This window comes from Urocampus carinirostris, chromosome 4 (genome assembly GCF_059441175.1).
Source record: "Urocampus carinirostris isolate Australia breed hairy pipefish chromosome 4, RoL_Ucar_1.0, whole genome shotgun sequence".
Classification (NCBI taxonomy): Eukaryota; Metazoa; Chordata; class Actinopteri; order Syngnathiformes; family Syngnathidae; genus Urocampus; species Urocampus carinirostris.
The window spans coordinates 18,716,401-18,738,970 of NC_142352.1; the positions used below are offsets into that span (position 1 = coordinate 18,716,401).

Below are 22,570 nucleotides of genomic sequence, written 5' to 3' on the forward strand. Positions count from 1 at the left end.
ATGAAGAAGGTGCACTGTATTTGGAATCCCTGCTGATGTTGGTTTTCTGTTTTTTTAAATAAATAAATTCTCCTGCGCAGTTCAGTCCGAAGTCTCTTCGATTCAAAGTTGCACTCTTGCACTTAACTTGAGTGGCCATCGCAGCACATCTGCAGGGAGACGTGTTAATGGAATATTCATCGCCTAGCAACAGCGACACTGTGTCGTAAAATACCTCTGAGGTCATTGCAGATTCAACAATGTAGAGCAATGGAGTGAGACAGAGGTGATCGGCAGAATCTGCAATCAATGAGAAAGTATTGCTGTTCTCTGCATTTATCATTATTGTTGTTAACGTTTACAATAGAATACTTGTTATTGCTGACAAAATTTAGCCCATTTTACCTGTATTGTCATGTTAAATAAACTGGAAATTTTACTATTTATTCTGCACGGCCATTCATAATTGAGCTTGCATTTTCTACATTTTTGGTTAATAATGCTTTTCTATTCTAATAATATAAACATGCAAAAGATTGCCGCGTGAGGTACAACCGTAAAGTGAGACGGTAAAGAAGCTGGTTAGCTTAATGACGCTCAGCATTTTTGAATCCTACTTTGATATACACTTGGACTGGCTGATGAAGTGAGCAAAATAATAGAAACTACGTTGTTTATAGACATGCTAGCAACCTCTTTATTTAAATATATATTTTATCCATGGTGAAATGATTGTGCAACTGCTGTCGAAGCAGTTCATTTAATCAAATCCCACCTGCTTAAATCAGTTTGAAAAGAAAACTGACCCAAATGGAGTCGACGTTTTAAAATTGAATGACATTGCAAATGCAGCTCGTTTGAATTCCTATATTGTAAATGCAGCTTATTATATTTCGTCCCTCCCTTTAGATGACAGGAAAATTTAGCAGCTCAAGTTATTCTGTCAAGAAATTTGACACATAGCACATATTATTCCAGAAGGATTTACCTCATTAAATAGAACTACGGAATAAAATACTGTAAGTACATTATATCAATATGGTTTCAAGAAGATCATGGCAGAGCCCTACTCAACATTAATCCTTTACAACAAGGCAAGAAAGTGTTTGAAAAGACCTCAGAGACTTCACGTATTGAGCTTGTTCTTCTCAGGAAAAAAAGCATGAGTTTTGTTGGTTGTCAATGGTGCGATTGACAGTTGATCGGTTTGAAACTTCTTTCAATGCGGTGGAACAATCCTTAGCTAGCATCCCATTCTTCTGTGGTCAGCCCCAACAGCCTCAGCAACACTGTGAAATCCTTGTTCCCTGAAAAAAAAGGTAAAAAAAAAACAAGCTAAATGATCAAGAGTATAAAGCAGTCCTCCTCTATTTCCTATCACCCTAACCCCAAACTCCCGCCGCCCTTGGATGAAGTAAATTTGAATCCCCTCGCACCAAAAAACCCTACCCGAGAAGTCTGTCTCCTCATGAAGGTTGATTAGGTGACTTTTGCATAGACAAAAATTTAAGGTGTGTCTAAATTTTGTGTGACGTGGCAATGCCTCGTGTTATTTTGAGAAACAATCTCCAGACAGAAACAGAATATCGTCGTATGACTGGTCAAATTACTGGGGATAGAAAGTTGGCATAACAAGTAATTAGATTGATTCTCATTACTCATCCTTCCCCTCAATGTACACCAAGACAAGAACTCCAGACAAGCACGTTCATGAAGAGGGTAAGAATGTCTCAATCCTCCGAAAAAGTATAAGGTAAAAGAGTGAGGTACAGAAGCCTAGTTTCACGATGTCAGCGCGGCAACGTCCTAGTTTCTCCTTAGTGATGCACTCTCAGCATTGTTGACCACCATGAAGCAATTGCGGCAAGGAATGCACAAATATGTGTTCATGTTGTGTTGTAGAATAAAATGTACATTCCCACAAAGGATGCTGCGGGTAAAGGCTAAGCACAGAGGCGAAAGAGAGGTACTTGCTGCAAACACAAATAATAAACAAGAGTGACACGTACCATTTGTCTGGCGGCATACTTGTTTCTTTTGGAAGTTAAACACTACAGTTTATCATTTTAACCAGTTCCAATCCGTTTTGATGTGAGGTAAATTAAAAGAAAAACGAGTGAACAATTGTTGTATGTTACAAGAAATGCAGCCCAAAGTGTTGACGTGGTAAGCATGAAGAAGGTTCCCAATTCCTTGACAAATAGTTCCCTTGCCCTCAGCAAATAAGGGACAGAGTGGGCAGGTAAAAGCAGAAATAGAAGGCCTGAGCCTTACCTCTGTTGGATTGCACCTCTTAAGTGCTCTAGTACTCCAAAGTACTCAAATTCCACCAGAGCAATCCTAATTTCATTGTCAGTAACCCAAAACTACAGCGGCGATCAGGTTTTAACAAAAACAAACTTACTTTACAAGCTGTTCCAGTTCTCTCTTGATCTTAGTTACTACAGGGGGACCCTGGTAGGCCAAAGCAGTGTAAAGCTGAACTAAAGAAGCACCAGCACGGATTTTATCCATTGCGTCCTGTCCGCTGGCTACGCCGCCGATTCCAATGATCGTCACTTTCCCTATAATGACAACATGACATCAGACCAGCTGCCACTCTCAAAGGGATACAAAAAAGGCAAATATTGTACCTTTTGTGAGGCTGTACATTTCTCTGATGGTGTTTGTGGACATTTGCTTGAGAGGTTCCCCACTCAGCCCACCGGTCTCACACTTCTGAGGATCTTGCAACACCTCTGGACGGGCTACGGTTGTGTTTGATACCATTAATCCGTCCACTCCGAGCTGTAAAAATTAAAGAAAAATGTGTACTTGAAGACAAATTCAAATATTTTTAAGGACTTTCAAAGCCGACTTTCCATTCTATTCAGTACCATGAAAAGAAGAAATACTGTGTGAATTATGCATTTTACAGAGCCACAAAATACTTGGGATTTACAAATGCAATGCAAATGCAAAAAAATCTAATAATCAAACATATGATTTTTAAACCTTGAGTAAATTGAGAAGGTTTTTGTGGATCTGAGCAATACGTGTGTAAATATTTATAAGACAAATCTCCCTGCATACAGATGTTGGAGAAAAATGAGAATTGCGGGAAATTCTTCCCACAAAAATTGCCACTTTTTTGCATGGCTGTTAATACATGTCCATAGTTAATATGTAATGCGTGCAATAATACAGAATTTCATAGTACCCTGTTTAGGTGTACTATGCACTCGTCTTCCTGGGCGCGATCCCTAGAAGCGATGACGCTTTATAGAACATTGCCGTATAATCTAACGCCAGCTGCAGTTTATCACGAGGGAAGAAGAAATGCAATGGAAAATCGGGCCAGTAGAAAGCAGTAATGGCGTCGTTTTTTATGCAGATGTGTTGAGAATCATGGCAACAATTATAAGTATTTGCAAGCACTTTTCAAACCTTAAAAAAAAAAAAAAAAGATTAAAATTCATGCATTTTCAAGGATTTTAAGCACCTGTAAGGGGACGACAAGTGTAGGTGCCTGCTACGTTTTATGCCTGATACACCTCCTACCTGAAAAAGAATGATGTAAAAATATGTTCCCTTCCTAAACCCTTTTCCATTAAGGTGTGTCTGCTACTCGCTTCACTGAACACAATAACACTGCTGTGTACTTTCTAAAAATGACCTTCCAGAAGCAGTGCTGAGGTCACAGTCGAAAGGGCAACGTCAACAACGTAGAAGCTTTAAAATGAAATCCTCTGAAGTATTTGTAACAGGATTGAGAACTTTCTGACTGAAATTACTCTAACCATGCCTGTATGGACCATACAAAATGTACAGACATGTAATGTCACCTTTCAGCTACATTAAATCAATTAGACGGCACAACTAGCAATTTTCTGGTTTAGCAATTTTCAGAACGTAGTTGCCCTTTGCAATAAGATGCATAAAAGATGTTTGAAGCATTATCATTTCTTTTAAAAAAAAAGCACAAGTCATTTTGCAAGGAGATGCTACTCATGTTCTGCACACTTAACTTGCTACACTCGTTACATTTCTGCCAATTCCAACCATATCACTGTTTTGTTGGTCCCTACATCATCATTGCGTGATGTGACCAATAGAGCAAAGGAAAAACTTCTCTCGATTTCATGAATTCACGAGAGAAAGATCCACTAAAGCAAACTTAAAAAATGCAAACACCGTAAACTAGGGGTCATAATCCGTTTTGAAGTTGGGAGCAACTTAATTGTTCCTGATTGCCAAAAAAGTGCTACCAGAATGATAATATAATTACCAAGTTGTAAGCATTACAAGTTGAGTTAAAATAGGCTGTCCACCACTAAAACATCTGTGTTGCGTAAAGGCGCTGAGTGACAAAAATCATTTTGGAAAAATTTCTCATGTATTTAAAGATAATGCCAATGATTTTTAACCGAGTTAGAAATCGAATCCCCTCGGAATTCACAATGACACATCAAGTAAATGTAAATGGCCTGCATTTATATAGCACTGTTCAAGTCACTGAAGACCTCCCAAAGCGCTTTACACTTACCCATTCACACACAGATAGCAGTGTCAGCAATGCAAGGCAACTACCTGCTTATCGGGGGCATTAGGGATTCAAGGACACTTCAACATATTACACAGAGGAGCCGGGAATCTGTGACCTCTTGATCCCAAGACCTGTGCTTTACCTCCTGAGGAGTCATTTTCATAACCTCCTTAGGGGACTACCATGTTCATGACCCCCACCCTTAAATCAATATCTGACCAGGATTAAACAAAAATGCATCTTCCCACCTCGGTAACAACATCAGCAATATCCTGTTTGTCCTGTGCGCTGAGGTCAGGTGCAATCTTGACCAGGACAGGAGGCTTGCGTCTTTCCTGCATCGCATCGCGCTCTTTCAACACCTGCCAGTAAAACAAAAACTGATTGATTGGACATGAAACACAGGAAAAAGCAGGAACAAAGACTTCAAATTTAAAAAGCAAGCAATCCACATATGGTCCCATAAAAGCTTGGTCTTACCAGTCTTAAATTAGTGATAAAAATACATGTCAACCTAAGTACTGCATTTTTCGTACTATAATGCACACCCCAAAAAACCCAAACTGGCCCGAAATGTAAATGAGCCTGAAAATCCGGTACACCATATATACAGAAAAAAATTGGAAATGCATTCTAGTGTAATATCATTTTCGTGCAATTATTGATTAGTCAAAATGTATCACTGACCACAATTGCATAACAATGGTGGCAACGGTGATCGAACCCGGGTGGCGACGGTAAGAACGCGGAATCCTAACCATCAGGCCACTATACTACATACTACATAGATAACGTGGGAAAAGGCAATAGGTCTTATCTCATGATCACACTATTTTTGTCACATTACCAGAGACAAATGTTAGAGAAATGAGAAAACAGAAAATGACTGAAAAGTGGTATAAGATATAGTTTGACCTTTTTTTTTTAGTTCAAACTAAGCACAGTAAGTGACAATACGTGTGGCCATGCCTTATTTTTAATCCTTCAGGAGAACAGAATTACTTCCCACAATGCCTTTCTCTTTATTAAGTTCAGAATCACATGCACTTAGTAAAGACTTTGCAGGGTGCCGATACAATACTCAGTCGTCGCCAAATGTTTCGAAACCATGGACCGGCATAATGTCTGACAATATTGTCGTGGTCCGGCATAAAAACATCAACACCATGTTACGGCGACAAAAATAGTGACGAAGATCACATAAAACGTAATGCCGATTCGTGTGTCATCTGTATCCCGAGTTGTCAAGTGGATAGGAAGCAGCGCTGTATCCGCCATATATCTAGTCTTTGCGATTGTGATCAGCAATATAATTCAACTGAACGGTCAATGCACAAAGATTTTTTTTTTATCAGTATTGCATCCCTATCTTGCTGTAGTTTCAATTATGTGGACCTTATAGTCCATTGCACCTTATGAAAAAAAAAAATATCACAAAAGACTAAGATTTGCGGGTGAAACCTTATAATCCGGCGTGTTACACGTTGAATAGGTGACATTTGGAGTGCATACCAGATGCAAGAGCCGGCGGAGCTCAGTTTTGCCTTGCAGGTTACGGAGACCCGGCGTATTGGGACTGCTGACATTAACCACCAGGTAGTCAGCCAGTGGGCCCAGCACTCTAACCCCCTCCAAGTAATCTGCCCTCGCATCCTGTGACTGCTTGTTCTTTCCCAGATTGATGCCCAGGGGAAGCCCGGCTAGACAAAAAAAAACAAAAAGAGAAAAACAACAAACTGCATCATCACTAAGGTGACTCAACCAAGGTACAGACTAATGAGGCCAGAAAAGGAAAGGGAAAAAAACAAACAGTTAACCAGACACAGAGCAATATTCAATTAGGCATAAGTCAAGAAAGCATTATATGTATTTAAATAAATTGAAGAAAGCTACACACAAAACAATGAAACCTTTTGTTTGCTCCTGTTGAGCTGCCTCACGGACTTTCAGCCTTTGATGAGCCTTTTCAGCACCACAGCTGTTGAATCCGTATCTAGGCGGGAGCACATTAACACATGTCTTTCAACTAAATCACTGAAACATCACACACGCACTGAAGGTGGGAATTACAGATCAGTAAAGCACTTTAAAAACACTGTTATTGAAACATGTAACAAAAATGAAATTAATTCATCCAAATCCACCCAAAAAGCTGCAGGCTCAGATGGAGTTCTAAGTGAATGTACAATAAATGCTATAGGAAGATGAACAGGAATATATTCATATATAAACAAGAATACGCACTTGTATTTTGTTTTATTTATTTTCGCTTCAAGACACACATTTACAGTATTTTCCTAACTATATTACCAGGAATACCATTTTCAATGCAGATTCTTGACATTTTTATAGCACCATAGAGCAGTGGCCCCGATCTTTTCTTTACCACTAATGCCTTACAATATGGTCGCTGCCAGGCTCAATAATATTAATAAAAATCCTAAACCCACCATAATCACTAGACCACAAGGAATGTAGATGACAAAAAAAACCCACTACCTTTTACCTCTTTATCACACTATATTTGTCATGGTACCATCCTGAAAGATATAAATGCAAAAAAAAAACTATGGAAATAAACTCTTTGTATCGGACTTGAGGACAATAATATATTGTACATTTTATTTTGTTATTGTGTGCATAGTTGATGAAGTCAATAAATGATTTTAGTCATGGCCCCATATAGTTCCACAATGTGATACCGTGAGTAAAAAGAGTGTGATGATGAAAAAAATCTAAAGCCTTTTCCAATGTCGTCTACTTTTCAAGTGGTCTAGTGGTTAATATCACACGCTCTTACTGCCGTGAACCGGATTCGATTCCCGTTGTGTCCAATGCAGTCAATTGTGATAAGCAATATTTTTCGACTATCAACTATTGTTCAAATACAGAAGGGCGCTACTGTAAAACCTCTTGTGTATCAAGCACCCAAACTTGGAGTTCTTTTTTTTGATCAAAAAACAAAACAGAGAGAATAACTGCCCTAAGGCATAGAGCAGTGCAGCTAGATAAATGCTTCCTTTTACGATCACCATTTTTCTTTATAAAGAAGCAGATTTATCCAAAGGTTTTCCAATGACAAAAAAAAAATCTGCATTTAATTGACAGTTACACAACCCGAACCTGTTGATGATGGCATGGTCGGCAGCTAGTCGGAACACGCGTGGTTTGGCGTTGCCATCTTGCGGTTTGGGGGTGATGGTCCCAATTTCGACAAAGCCAAAGCCAATTTTGTACAAACCGTCCACTGCTTCCCCGTTCTTATCAAAGCCAGCGGCGATTCCAATGGGGTTTTTGAACTTTAAGCCCAGGACGTTTACTCCCTGAAAACAACAAAGGAAATCGGAGGGGAAACTTTACAGCGGTACACTTTCATACAAGCTTGATTAATTCTAGGATCATGCTCATACCTAAAATTGCTCGTGTAACGAGCTAATTTTCCGATATTAAATAATTAAAAAGTAATTGGTCCACTCACTTCCACCAAAAGCATACAAGTGAACCCTATATAAAAAATAAACAGGACTGTAAAACACATCTTCCTGATTACTAAAAACAAATTTAAATAGTAATTAAACATGCAGTCATAAAATAAATAAGATAAAGATGCTCCCATACTTACGACCATTCCACCTACGAAAAACGGTAGATGCGATCAGTTTTTTCGGGATGTCGAAAAATATCCGGACATCGCTCTAAGTTAGATTTTGTATTGTGTGCACGTTTTTCCGAGGGCAGGACATTACTGTAATGCTTCTTTCCGCCTCTACCGGCGTGTGGTGGCGCTGTGAAAGGTCACCCAGCATCCACCCCAAAGAAGAAATCAGTCTTCCTCTTCCTAGTTTGTGTGTAAACATACTGCGTATACTGTACTGTATCTCTAGTGCGCGAAGACCTTGGACGTTTTTATTGTTTAATATCTTCAATCCATTCAATATGGTTGGTGTAAAGAAGAGGCGAGCTGTTTCTTTTAAAAGAAAAGTAGAATAAGAAAGCTTGATGCGGTTAAGAAAATGGTTGGATCGCTTTTTTTTTCGTCCACTCTCTACCACAGAGAGGACCTCTTGAAGGCTATCTTACAAAAGTAAGTTAAACCTCACTTCATTTATCTTTATGAGCATATTATTTTGTCAAATATTTTTTTTAGTACAAAACAATACAGGTTACTTATACGCCTTCAACATACTTATATTTTTCCATACAATATATAGGACTGAAGCAACTTACGAACAAATTCAACTTACAAACGACTGTCAGGAATCTCGTTTGTAAGTAGGGGTGCGTCTGTATTAATGGAATAAAATGAAAATTCATTTTGAGCGCCATAACGAATGTGTACACATGCTGTGGAAGTGGGGGGGGGGGCGTATTGCCTGAAGTAGTGTGCATGAGCAAACTGGATGAGCAGATACTGGCGGTAAGCAGTAACAAGAAGTGAGCAGTCTCTCGTGGTAACCCCTAGGACTGCTTGTGAACTGGCTTTTACTTCATAAAGTCAAGTAGATTTTTGTTTAAAAAAACTTGGGATACCAAAACTCTTTTGTTTAGAGGTGCTCATATAAAAATGTACCACTGAGTTGCGAGAAAAAGTATTATCCTCCTCCCCGAATTATGTGATTTTTGCATATTTATCACTCACAAAAGTTTTCAGATCATAAAACCAATTCAATATCACACAGTAACAAGCTAAAAAATTCAAAAAGTACTTTTAAATGTTGATTCAATTTATTAAGGCACAAAAAAATCCAGGCCTATCCGCTCCTTTGTTAAATCACAGTTTGGGGAAAACTGAGTTCAATTTTACAGGCCACACCCAAAATTGATTGCCAATACCCATTTTTTAATCTGAAAATCACTTAATTTGAATGAATTTTGCAAGGAAGAATGGGCCCAAATTCCTCCACAGCATTATAAAAGGTCATAATCAATTCTCGTAAATGTTTGATTTCTGTTATTGATGTCAAAGGTGGCCCAACCTACTATTAGGTCCAGGGCTACCATTAGGGTCACATAGGGCTAGATAGGCTTAGAGTTTTTTTGTGCCATAAAAAATTTGAATCTGAAATCTTTGCGAGTGATAAATATTCAAAAACACAGAAATCATGAAGGGGGCAAATACTTTTTCACGGCACGGTATAATGAAAACTTAAAGTTGATAAACTCACCAGGGATTCAGGATCCTGGTAGCGGTTGAGTGGAACCAAACCAAGTTGAATCATTTTTAGGGCAAGCACGTGTGCCGTCTCCGCACTCACGACCCTTTGCAGTAGAGGCATCAGCTGGTTGGCGTAGAAACGTTCGTCCCCCACCACTGTGAGGTAGGAAGCAAAAAAGAAGCTGCCGGAGCCGATGATCTTCAACGCCTCTTTGAGCTGCTTCTGTTCGAAGGCACAAGAAACAATTGGAAAAAAAAGTCCAAGACTATACTTGATAGAACCAACATATTGGCTTATTCTTCTTCTTCTTCTTCTATTATTCTTCTGTTTACTCCTGTCATTTTGTCTTTAATCAAAATGAAATTAGTTAAAACACTACTGTAGTACAGGAGTCAACAACGGCACCAGGTATCCCCTAAGAACACCTGAGTAGCCCACAGACTGGTTCTGAAATTGCTCACCAGTAATAAGTCATAGTATTTCTCTCTGAAATTTGATTTCTTACTGCATGGCGTTTTAGTGGTTGAACAAGCCCATTTTAAACCTACTACTAACAATCACAACTTAAGCTTTGAGTAAATGGAAGGAAATACATTTCTTCCCTCCTATGTTTAAATTCATCATATACTGATATTTGCTAAGGTGACGCCTTAAATGCAAATTCTCAATATTTGCTGATCAAGTTTATGAATAGATTCTAAGAATTTTTGTTAACGAGCCGGGATTCAAACTGGGATCTCTTGATCCCAAAACGAGCGCTCTACCTCCTGAGCTACTGCCGGCCCCACCAATGACAATAGAGACAATTAATTTCCATTCTAAAATAGTGTTGCGTTTAGACCATTTAACATGGACCAAATCTGTTTCAAAAAGTGTTGTAGAGCAGGGGTCGGGAACCTATGGCTCACAAACCATATTCAGCTCTTTTGATGACACAAGGCTCAGAAACAAAATAGAACATGCGCAATTGTTTACTACATTGTTACAGGCAAAGCTGAATTTAGAACGTGCAAAGCCGGTATAAAACTGAGTATGAATTTGTTTTGGTCCAATATGAGAGGGCATACTTTTATCGACAAGATGTCACAACCACAGACTCTGTTTTTATTGTGAATAGCTAAATAATCTTTTATATGTAAGCTCATTTAACAATCTAGGTTCATTGATGAGACACTTTATGATGAAAAGGCACAGAACGAACTTTAACCCCACACAAATGTTTTACCCAGAAGCTCTAGGAAAGCACTTAGAGCAATTTGATTGGAAGACCGACCATTATTTAGGACAAAATGCTCAAAATGAGCCTCAACACTTTTAAGTAACTGTGGGAGGGAGACCAATTTTAAGTGGTATATTGATATTGGATACAGGCTCCGTCATAATTATTTTATAGATGCGCTGAACCATTAGTTTTAGCCTGGTAAATGGGTTTGGCGGTTTTGTTGAATTTTTGGCTTATTATTTTGGGGTCGACCGATTATCTGCACCGATATTTGGGGATTTGACAGATATCGGTATCGGCCTGATTACGTTAAGTACAACACCAAGCAACCAGTCGAGCCTTTTTCTCCCTCTCCTAGCCTTTGTCTCTGAAGCTAGACAACCTGAGCCTTCTCATTGGCTACGCTAATGGAGGTGGAGCCACTGAAGCAGGAAGCTGTCCCCACTCCGCACTTTCTGAAGTCTCAAGAATTAGGGCTTTTGCGAATGTTTTTTACATTCAAATTTAGCGCGTGTTATTTTCGATTGTTCTCAGTTATTTTCGATTGTTCTCAGCTTAGGGATGCTGCTGGAAAAGTGAATTTCCCTTCGGGGATGAATAAAGTATCTATCTATCTATCTATCTATCTTTCAATTGATAAATGTTGTTAAATCGTTTTACTTCAAACAAATATACATTTTATTAATGTGTTCACATTTTGAAGACTTTTAAAAACTGAATTTTAGACATTTTAATGCTAATTAAGGCTTTCTTTTTAGAATAATGAATTCAATGCTTTTTAAGACTTTTCAAGGATCAGAGGGAACCCTGCCCGTGTCAACAAATGTTGTGTGGCTTTAAGAAAAAAAAATGAATACCACTTTTAAATGTTTCGGAGCGCTAATTAAAGTTTTATTTCAATCGACCGTTTTGTTGATGTTCCTGCTGTAAGGCCTTATAGTCTGGTGCGCCTTATGTATGGAAAATATACGACAAAAGACAATATTTGGGGGGGTGGCCTTATAGTGCAGAAAATACGGTAGGGGTATTTCAATGGCATGTGACAAAAGCACATTGATACACACTCTTTAATTTCAAATCACACAGTGGTTTCATTGGAATTCAATTGACTTTATTGTCACTGACATCAATGCTGTGAAACATTATATGCAACACGATTTGACATGGGACTCCAGTGAAGACATGTGAAAAAGACCTTAGAGAGAAAAAACAATAAAAGACTAACCCAACAAAATGCAGAAAAACATATTTACACCATAGTGCTTAGAGACTGGTCTAACCTGTAATAATAGAGCAATGCGTTTGAGGGGGTAAGAAAGGTACATCGCGACAATTGTGCAATGAAGAGAAGTGCAATAACATTTACCAGCAACCAAAAAAAAAAAAAAAAAAAGTAACTAAGTATATATTTTACAGTTGATGCATTAACATTCAGCAGCAACCCAAAAAAAAAACCCCAAAATAACTGGCAAGATATTTTTTTACAGTTTGCTGAACTCATTTTGGGAAGTGATGTCCCAAGGGAAGAAGCTGCCGGTTATGTCGTCTAGACGGGGCAGGGAGCACCCGATAAGCTTTTGGTCTGTGTTGATTACACACTGTATGTTTTCCCGTTTGCAGACGTTATTGTCATACTACTGTACTAATGTGTGCACTCAAATGCTGCGGGAAAACAATATATTCGCGGTTCCAAAATATAAAAGTGAGTATAAACATCTCAAGTTCATCGTATAATAATTTAAATCCGTATAGCTCACAGCGCTACGCATTGGATACTGAACGCCCTACGTTTAAGAGTGGCAACAGACAAAAGTTGTTTATTTCGTTCCAATTCTACGGCTACAGAAAAAACTCAATGTAGCGTAAATACCGAGCCTCCCCGTCGTGTCCGTGACATAAGAAAGTCAAAATAGTTTAAGACCTGTTTTACCTTCAAATGTGCCGCCATGACAACCTCCTTGCCCGTATTCAAGACAACTTCCACGCTCTGACCCGACTATGTAATCGTTCACGTTATTGGGGAAACGTCATCATCTCGCGAGAGTTCCCTTAAGGAACTGGTTGAGGATAGCGTTCGGAATCCTGGCCCTTTTTAGCAAACCGGCTTTTTTGGCTTGGCTCACTAAAAAAACGACTCTTTTGGCTTTCAAAAGGTTCTTCAGATTTTGGTGTTTTTAATAATATGTTACCGATAAGAATGAACTGCACCAAAATAGTAGCTAGATAGCGAGAGAGAAAAGGCGAGAGAGCGAGAGACAGGGAGAGAGAGAGAGGGGGGGAGCATGTTGGAGGGAGCCGCTCTCTAATTGTCGGGTGGCCAGCGTTCTCTTCAAAGAGTCGGCTTATAAAGCCGTTTTGTTCGAGAACGACTCATCACAATTTAGGGAGGGTCGATCGGTTGAAGAAGGGGGCCACACAATAGAACAAACATTCTGTCGGGGGCCGGACTAGTAGATTAAAGAGAAAGAAAAAGAGATAAAGAAATAAGAGAAATAGGGAGGGAAAAGGAGAGAGGGCGGAACAAGAAAAAGAGAGAGTGGGAGAGAGCGTGGGAAACAAAAGAAAAAAAGTCGTGAGAGAGGGGGAAAGGAAAGGGAGAGGAGGAAATAAATCCAAAGAGAAATAGAAAGACAAAAGGAGAGAAAAGAAAAAATAAAGCACGAAGGGTATAAAGAGAGAAAGAAAAAAGAGAGAAAAGGAAAAAAGGAAGTTAGAGCAAAAGAGGTTAAAAGACACAGAGAGAGAAAGAGCAACAAAGGAAGAGTAAAAGAGAGACACAGAGAGTGAAAAAGACAGAGACAGTGGGAGAAAAGGGATGGAAAAGAGAGAGAGAGAGAGAGAGAGAGCGAGAGAGAGAGAGAGAGAGAGAGAGAGAGAGAGAGAGAGAGAGAGAGAGAGAGAGAGAGAGAGAGAGAGAGAGAGAGAGAGAGAGAAATAAATACAAGTACAGTGTCTTTGTGAGAGGCACCTGGCTTTGGCAACATCAAGTTGACATATTTCAATCTGCAGCTTGTTTTTCTCTTGCGCTTCTCTGAGTGTTGTCTCGCGGGCCTGTTTGACACCTGTGGGTTGAAGTTATGTAGAAGGAGCTGACTGCAGGAATCATGAAACTTTTCAAACTATCCATCTATCTACCCTGGTCATATCCCTCAAGAGGGGTGACCAACAGCAAGACAAACTCATTCAAACACAAAGAAAATTAAAAAAAGGGAAAAAGCAAAAACACACCCAACATTTTTCAAACTGAGAGCTGTTTGTTGTCGCTGTTAAGTGCGAAGGGATGCCAATGTGATAAGCATTTCTACAATAAATGAAATGATCTGCATTTATATAGCGCTTTTCAAGTCAATGACTTCCCAAAGCGCTTTACATTGTGCTTCACATTTCCCAATAGCGGCCGTGATGTGTGCAGCCATGTAAGGCGCTAACCTGCTTATTGGGGGTAATTGGGGGTTCAATGTCTTACCCAAGGACACTTCGACATGTAACACGGACAAGCCGGGATTCGAACTGGGATCCCTTAATCCCTTAATCCTAAAACGATCGCTCTACCTCCTGAGCTACTGCCGCTATTATGTGATCTTCCCATGATATAATAAATATTTTATTACAAGCGCTATGATTATTACAAGTAGGAAAAAAAAATAGAATCGGTTACCTACTAAATCATCTGCCTTGGGTAAGGGCACCAAGTGATTAAATTATAAGCTATTTTTTACAAATGTTTGGAAATAATTAATCATACAAGGTATTAATCTCATCTCATCTCAAAGGGCAGCACGGCGGTGCAGTGGTTAGCGCATGTGCAGCACAGTTCATGTCTTGGGAACCTCCTGCGTGGGTTCAAATCCAGCTCCAGACTTCCTGTTCGGAGTTTGTATGTTCTCCCCGTGCTTGCGTGGGTTTCCTCCGGGCACTCCGGTTTCCTCCCACATTCCAAAAACATGCATTTCAGGTAAATTGGCCGGTCCAAATTGTCGCTAGGTGTGAATGAGCGAGTGAGTTGTCTGTCCCAGTGTGCCCTGTGATTGGCTGGCAACCGGTTCAGGGTGTCCCTTGCCCACTGCCCGATGATTGCTGGGATGGGCTCCAGCACCCCCGCGACCCTACTGAGGATAAGCGGTGTAGCTAATGAGATGAGACAAGCTATTAAAAGTCACTGATCATGCAAATGATATCTCATTTCAGTTAGAAATCAAATTCCCTAGAAATCACGATGAAACATCGTTGGTAAGTTATTTTCAGAATGCTTTTTGCTATTAAATTTGTGTTTTTTGTTCAAGTCAAGTCAAGTCAAATTTATTTATATAGCCCTTAATCACAAAAATGTCTCAAAGGACTGCACAGGATTACAGTTACAAAATTACACAATTACCTGATCTTAAACCAGCATGCGGGCAAGGGAAAACTCAAAAACCTCAGTGTGAGGAGAAAAGAGAAACCTTGAGAAAGGACCTCACATGTGGTAATCCCCCTTGCAGGATTGACCAGGGTGAATTACAATTAGCATTACTGTACACATAATAGTAAACATTAGGTAAGATGTTGAAAATGTCCGGAAAGTGCATGACATCAACGACGCCCCCAGCCTGCAAACCAGTCCAGGAAGTCTATGACGGCCATGACACTGCCTCCCGTCTCTGCCAGCTGGTAAATGCAGGGGTTGACATGCTGCAGGTCAGACGCCGGTCCGCTGACCCATCCCAAATCATCCAGCCAGGCAGGCGTCGGAAAAAGACAGGACAAAACAGAATATGAGGTGGGCATCAATCAAGCCTTTGTTCTTTTTTAATCCATATTTTAAAACCCAGATAAGAAAAGAGACAGTAACTGTGACAACAGTTGACAGAATGTTTTCATATTATTAAATTGTAATGTCTAATAAACTGTTTTGTAATAGTTATTCCATGGGTAATAGTTGACTAAGTGAAATTTCAAAAACTACCACGAGAGAGCAGCATACTCGCTCTCTATTTTTCAACAATTGCCTGCAGTTCATTCTGTTCTTGGGACCCATGTTCAAAAGCAACGCAAAAGCACAAACCAGGATGAAAATAACGTCGGAGACGACATACCCCTTCACTCATTGACAGTCTGGATAGAAGTGACGCTAAAACTAGGCTAACTTGCGTCGCCGAGTGCATCTCGTCTCCACTCGGCTCCTCTCGGCTCCACTCGGCTCCTCTCGGCTCCACACGGCTCCACTCGTTACGCGCCAACTCTCATTCGATTCGACTATTTTTGGTTCGGCACCAAATTCCGTGTCGAGCATCGAAACATTTTTTGAGCAAATTTTTTTGTCGAACATCGATCTGGTTGAGCATTGAGGTGGTTGAAGACCAGGGTACCACTGTATTTTGCTCCATGATTTACAAATACATTTTATAAAACCATACCTATCAACTTCCACGGCTCCATGCCCGTACAACTGTCGTATTTTCCCGTACAAAATACAAAATAATCGTACACCATATTTTTTTTTCAGAATGATGCATGATGGGAAATCCCCAGGCGGCAGACGCATGCGCACATTAGCATCAAACCGCTCGTTTCGTTTGCAATGAAAAAAAACGATGCCGAGATAGAGGCTTCCGCGGCAAACTCGCTAGACTTGATTGATTTGCCGTTTCGTGATAGTCAGTGTATACCGGATGGTACCCATAATTGACAAATTTGCTTTTTTCCGTACAGATTTTCTTGTACGTCGTACATGTCTTAAAATGCATAATAAATATACTTTGTACGGCAAAAACGTACAAGTTGACGGGTATGTAAAAATCAAACAATGGGATTCTCTTTTTTTTCTCCACAGTCTGTCGCTCATGGTTGATGGTTATCCATGTTGACAATTGCAGGCCTCTCTATTACTTTCAAGAGGAAGGACTTGCACAATTATTGTTTCACTAAATTCTTATTTTCCACACTGTTGGCTTGGAGAGGGATGGGCACCTCCAGGCCATCCAATGTTATACGATCAAATGAGAAAAATACATTCTTAAGAAAAGGAAAATTTACAATTTAACCTATTTTTTCTCTAAGTAAGTGCCTACAGTTTCTAAAATCCAACATCATAACTTAAGTTACATTCTTATTTTCCTGAAACTTAAAAAATATATACATTTTTGGTATATAATTCTGGGTTTTGATCATCACCGCAGTTTACCTGTGAATTTGAAAGGATTGGAAGGAGGTCACTGTATCTCGTCCCCATCGGTGGGGTGTCCCTGACCAAAGAAAGGGGTGGTGCCCTATTACACATGAGTTGCATGGAAGGACAAAGCTGCTGTTAACACCGCTGGGGACCTTTGGGGCCTCTCAATCTTTTATGTGATTCTGCCAGCGACCTGCACTACGAGGTCAGAGATGAGCCCCTGGCATTGGAGCACTTGAAACCAAATGCCAACTGCAGAGTGGGGGGCCGTCAGGGGCAGGTACTTGTTTTGTCCCGTTTGGCATGGGTAATGAGGCATCTGTCATCGTGCGCTTCATAGACAAGCTAGGCTCAATGTTTCAATGGAAAAAGAGCACAAGTTACCTACCTGATTTGTCAAAGCGGACCTGGACTTGCCATCTGGAAAGCCAACTACCGTTTGCGAGTGGTTCAGCGTTGACTGGGGCCGATGCTGTGTCTTTTATTCACATTGTCAGGTTGCAACATACATTTTAGACCACGGGTGGGCAAACCTTTTGAGTCGCGGGCCGCATTGGCTTAAACATTTTTTGAAAGGGCCAGGAGAAATAAATGTTGATTACATTTTTTGTATATGGCGATACAGTCTCGAATACAGACCTCAGCAATACCTGAGTGTAGCTCCTATGTTATTAGACAGAGGAAAGAAAAGCTACTGGACTTGTTCTAGGTTTGAGGAGTGGTCATATTTATTTTGATAAATATGTTTAACTTCGGGCAGCATGGCGGGGCAGTGGTTAGCGCGTGTGCGGCACAGTTCTGAGGTCATGAGATCGAACCTTCCTGTGTGGAGTTTGCATGGTCTCCCCGTGGGTTGCGTGGGTTTCCTTCGGCTTCCTCCCGCATTCCAAAAACATAGATGCCAGGTCAATTGGCCGGTCCAAATTGTCCTGAGGTGTGAATGAGCGAGCAAATTGTCTGTGCCAGTGTGCCTTGCGACTGGCTGGCAACCAGTTCAGGGTGTCCCCTGCCCACTGCCCGAAGACACCTGGGATGGGCTCCAGCACCCCCGCGACCCTACTGAGGATAAGCGGTGCAGATAATGGATGGATGGATGGATGTTTTATTTATTTTTCAGTTTGATAGCCGGTCATCTACTCTAATTTCGTTGTTAACCTATTTTTAGTAGCAAAATTTACATTTATCTGCACTGATAGGGTTTAGAATTAACAATCAATCTATTTTGTGTCAGAATAAGCTACACACTAATACACTTTGAATTTCAATGACAGTTCAAATGAATGACAAGAAGGTTCATTAAATAAGCAAAAAAACCACAATTCCAATGTTTTCCAGTTCAGGGGATCCCAAATCCATGGGTGGAGAAGCACCTTTTCCGTTACTGGCTCCATCTAGTGTTAAAACTGAGAAGTGCAACAGAGTTGAGCTCAGGCGCCATGTGCGGGCCATATTCAACTATATTTTCAGAATTTGCTGCAGGCCAATAAAAACATAGTTTGGACACCCCTGTTTTAGACGGAAAACAGTTGTTACTTCTATGCTTGTTTGCATTTGCAATTTTGCAATTTATATATCGCTTTTCAAGTCACTGAAGACCTCCCAAAGCGCTTTACAATGTACTTCACACTTACCCATTCACACATACACTATGATACAAGCGACAGTTATGCAAGGCGCCTACCTGTTTATCAAGATCTTTAGGGGGTTAGTATTCTTGCCCAAGGACACAACAACATTTGAACAATTTAAGACATTTTCTGTAAAAGTTATCAAGATAAGTAGTTTGAAATGACACTACATGAACTAAGATAATAGGGGCAACCCTCACAACCAAAGGGCTTTTTTACATTATGTTACTTATGTCCATTATGTTCTTATATGTTGATTCATATGATGTGCATGTATATATATATATATATATATATATATATATATATATATATATATATATATATATATATATATCCATCCATTATCTGCACCGCTTTTCCTCAGTAGGGTCGCGTGGGTGCTGGAGCCCATCCCAGCCATCTTGGAACAGTGGGCAGTGGACACTCTGAACTGGTTGCCAGCCAGTCGCAGGGCATACAGGGACAGACATATGTGGATGGACAAGCATAGATGTTCAATGCGGAATACAGGAGGACTGTGGAGAGTAACTCTATGCTCTTCCCCGTGTTTTTTGTTTGCATTTGTTAGCGTAGCATGAAAATTGTGAAGAGAGGCCTGTTTCAAGTATAGTCCAAACTTTAACCCAAACCCCAAAAAAGATGGAATAAGAAGAGTTTATTGGAGCAAGTCTAAGAAATGCACCTACATGCACGCGCATCAATAGGAGCTTGACAGAAGCTGCAGTGATGACACAAGCCAGGAGATGGCGGCACCGAGTCCAAAAGACCAATAGATGAAAATACAAATCATATTCTCTCAGCTCACCTCACTCAATTGCTCCTGTAGCAGTCTTTTTTTTTGTGACCATGTTGACCTTGCTGGCAAGCATGTGACAGAAGCCCATCAGCCTTCCGTCGCGGACCTCACAGAGCTTGCAGAATCGTACGCGAGGTAGAAAGGTGATCTTGGCGATGTTTTGTCTTCCTGTAATCAGACAGCGACATCATCAATCATGAGCAGGGGAATTACAGCAGGTTTCAATAGGGGATACGAAAATGAGAAGGGGCCATAGCATCCCGGTGAGCGACAGCTCAGGTTCCAGACCCGATTACATGGCAGCAGCTTGCCCTCCTGCTGGCTGAGCTGCTTTAGGACACCTCTCTTCAAAAACTAGGGTCTAAAGCAGGAGTTCACTGTCTTTTTCTTATGCGCACCACACAACCTTTCCTTCCTCTCTTCAGTGTGAATCAGAAAATATGTGAAGATTGCATAGTGCCTTAATGTAAAATTGTATTGTTTTCCAGAAACCACAATCAAACAACCTTCTTTACAAAACAGTCAGAAAATAAAAAACCCTATTTATGAACGAAATAATAACCAAATTACACTTTAAAGGATCTTAACAGAAAAAAGTCCACTGAATAAAAACTTCCTGTTGTGCCCTGCGCAGTCTTAACAAGTCAAAAATCAGCTTAGTTGTCAGAGCACTTGACCACCAGTGGTATAGGTGACTTGTATAAAGGGAGTAGATTTTTTTTCTCATTATCACACTATTTTGTGTCACCGAACCAGAGACAAATGTTAATTTCGTTGTGCATTTCACCTGTCACAATGACAATTATATTCTATTGTTATATTCTGTTCTAAGCATTGTGAGGGGCAAAGAATAGTGTCATTGTTTCATGCTTTTTGTTTAATTTATTTTAAAATAATTAAATTTACAAATTAATTGACTCTTATATAGTGCAGTTAATTTTAGGTAGAAATAACTGCAAAAAAAGAATTGCCAGTCCCTACTAATGTGCTCTGTTCCGGTTCCCGCTCGCAGCTATATGCACTTGGGGATAATGGATCATGGCTGCATGAATTGAGTTTCATTCTAGGAAAAAGGCCGCCAATGCCGACAAAAATGCCCTCTCCCAGCCCTCTGCTCACAGAGATATGTGATTGGGAATAATGGATCGCAGCCGCATTACTTCAGTTCACTTTTTGGAGAACAGGACCATAAAAAAAGAGCCAGGCCTGACTAAAATGCGCTGTGCTTGTCCCCACTTGCTGCTGTGATCAGGGATAATAGAGCACAGCTGCAAGAGTGCAGTTCACAGACAGCGAAAAAGAGCCGCTAGGCATGACAAATATGGGCTCTGTTGGCCCCAGCTACCAGCAATATGCAATGAGGGGAAATAGATTGCAGAATAGTTTAACAAAGTCTGCAAAGCAGGAAGTAGAAAGAGATTTCAGTATTTTGACCTAAAGCCTGGTGCTTACCTTGCTCCAATGGCGCTGTTCTCGCGGACAACTAAAGCTGTTTTCTCTACGGCAAGGTTTTAACATCCCATTTTTTCGTATTATGTGACCATTCAAAATAGCCACTAACACAGAGTTACGTAGCTGACGAAGACAAGCACATGTCGTGTGGTTTGAATGTTGTTGTACTCCAATAGATTGATCTGTTACTTTAAAAATGAGCGCCACTGCTAGTTTCTGGTAACGACAACAACTTTTACGACTTGTAGTTCGGTTTTCCAATATTGGTTATTTCTTGAGCTACTTAATAAAAACAAAGTGTTCATCTTTCACGAAACATTGAATTCATGAGAGCACATATTTTCTTCTGAGTTGAAATAACATGCTAATGAGGGCTGGTTTGCGTAAAATTTGAGCCCGATATTTGACAGAGCCGGTGCTGCATTTGCTTGACATCGTTCCTCGAGGATTAAAGGAAACTCTTGTCCAAAAAGTCAACGCATGGGTCAAGTTGCAATTTTCCTTTGTCCCAGGCACACTTGAGGAATTTGACAAACAGGTGGCAGAATTATCAAACCTATTTGATTTGGGGCCATTGGTAGTATGCCGTTTTCTCTGTGCCCCTCCACATCTGACGCCAAAAGCAAAATGCCGACTGCTTGTGCCGTTGCAGACAGGTGGCGCCAGGTTTGCGCGGGGCTTAAGTGTCTCATCGTCTCATTGTTGATTAGTGTAAGTGTCTTCTATTGTCCGTCATCATTTTATCCATCACATGCCCGCGGGTTAGCATTTCATGTGAACGCGTGGAATCGTAATCTGTGGTCGGTGTGTCACGTTCTTGGACGTGTGTCGAGGGCCACGCTTGGGCCCCGCACTCTCACTGGCTGACATGTGCCGCTACTTGTTAATCCCTCCGTGACGCCACATTACTTCCGCGACGCAACAATGCATGCTACCTCCAATGACCTTGGCTCTTGAGGTTGCCATTTCGCCTTAAAACACAACTAAAATAGTTTTTTTCTTCCGTGTGCACAGATTTTCAAGTATCCAGAGCAAGATTGTGTAATATACAGTGATTACATGATTTATTTTCATGCAACATGAACATTTCATTGATTACACACCTTGCACACTTGACACTATTAGCATGGTGCTAATATTACTCTGCTTGCTTACAATAAAGAATGAAGTTTTGCTTTTAGTAGTGGGCACCTGCAGAAGAGATCGCATTGGATGCCAGGGTTGTTCTCTTTCGGGAGGATCTGCTTTTGTAATCTAGATTTGATCAAACTCAAAGAGCTTAGGGAGGACCTTTGGAAGGGCTTGAAATTTTTACATCTCGAGGGTTTTTTTCTACAGTCCTATCCTTTTCTCCGGGCCAGTCCCAAATGTATTGATATCTTCGCTCCTTTTTTTCTTTTACTTGTTGTATTTTATTGGCTGAAACATTAAATACCAACGTCCAACACACAATTGATGCCATTTTCAGTTGCACTAGTTTCAGTTTTACTTCAAATTGTCTATGTCATGTGTTTTCAGGTCTTTTGACCATTCAAAATGGTCATTGCTCTCTCTAGATGAAAACGTCAGGTAATTAAATGACGCATACTGCGGAGAATGTGGCCATATTGCAACACCGACTTGAGAAACCAACTTTTTCTGTTGTCCTCATTGGTGGT

The 22,570-nt window shown here is 40.3% G+C and overlaps 1 protein-coding gene across 2 annotated transcripts; it reads right to left on the reverse strand.

The window, feature by feature from the left end:
• Nucleotides 1-331: 331 nt before the first annotated feature.
• dhodh (dihydroorotate dehydrogenase) lies at nt 332-13,056 on the reverse strand. Of its 2 annotated transcripts, none has more exons than XM_088333192.1 (9): nt 12,813-13,056; nt 9,670-9,879; nt 7,628-7,827; nt 6,415-6,497; nt 6,017-6,204; nt 4,753-4,866; nt 2,613-2,766; nt 2,384-2,543; nt 332-1,286 (listed from the first exon to the last, which is right to left on the reverse strand). In XM_088333192.1, exons 1-9 carry the CDS (start codon nt 12,828-12,830, stop codon nt 1,223-1,225), a joined length of 1,191 nt encoding a protein of 396 aa, XP_088189318.1. In that variant the 5' UTR covers nt 12,831-13,056; the 3' UTR covers nt 332-1,222. The 2 variants fall into 2 exon arrangements, with proteins under 2 accessions (XP_088189318.1, XP_088189317.1); XM_088333191.1 differs by having other exon boundaries at nt 335-1,286; nt 9,670-9,882; nt 12,813-13,051.
• Nucleotides 13,057-22,570: the final 9,514 nt, after the last annotated feature.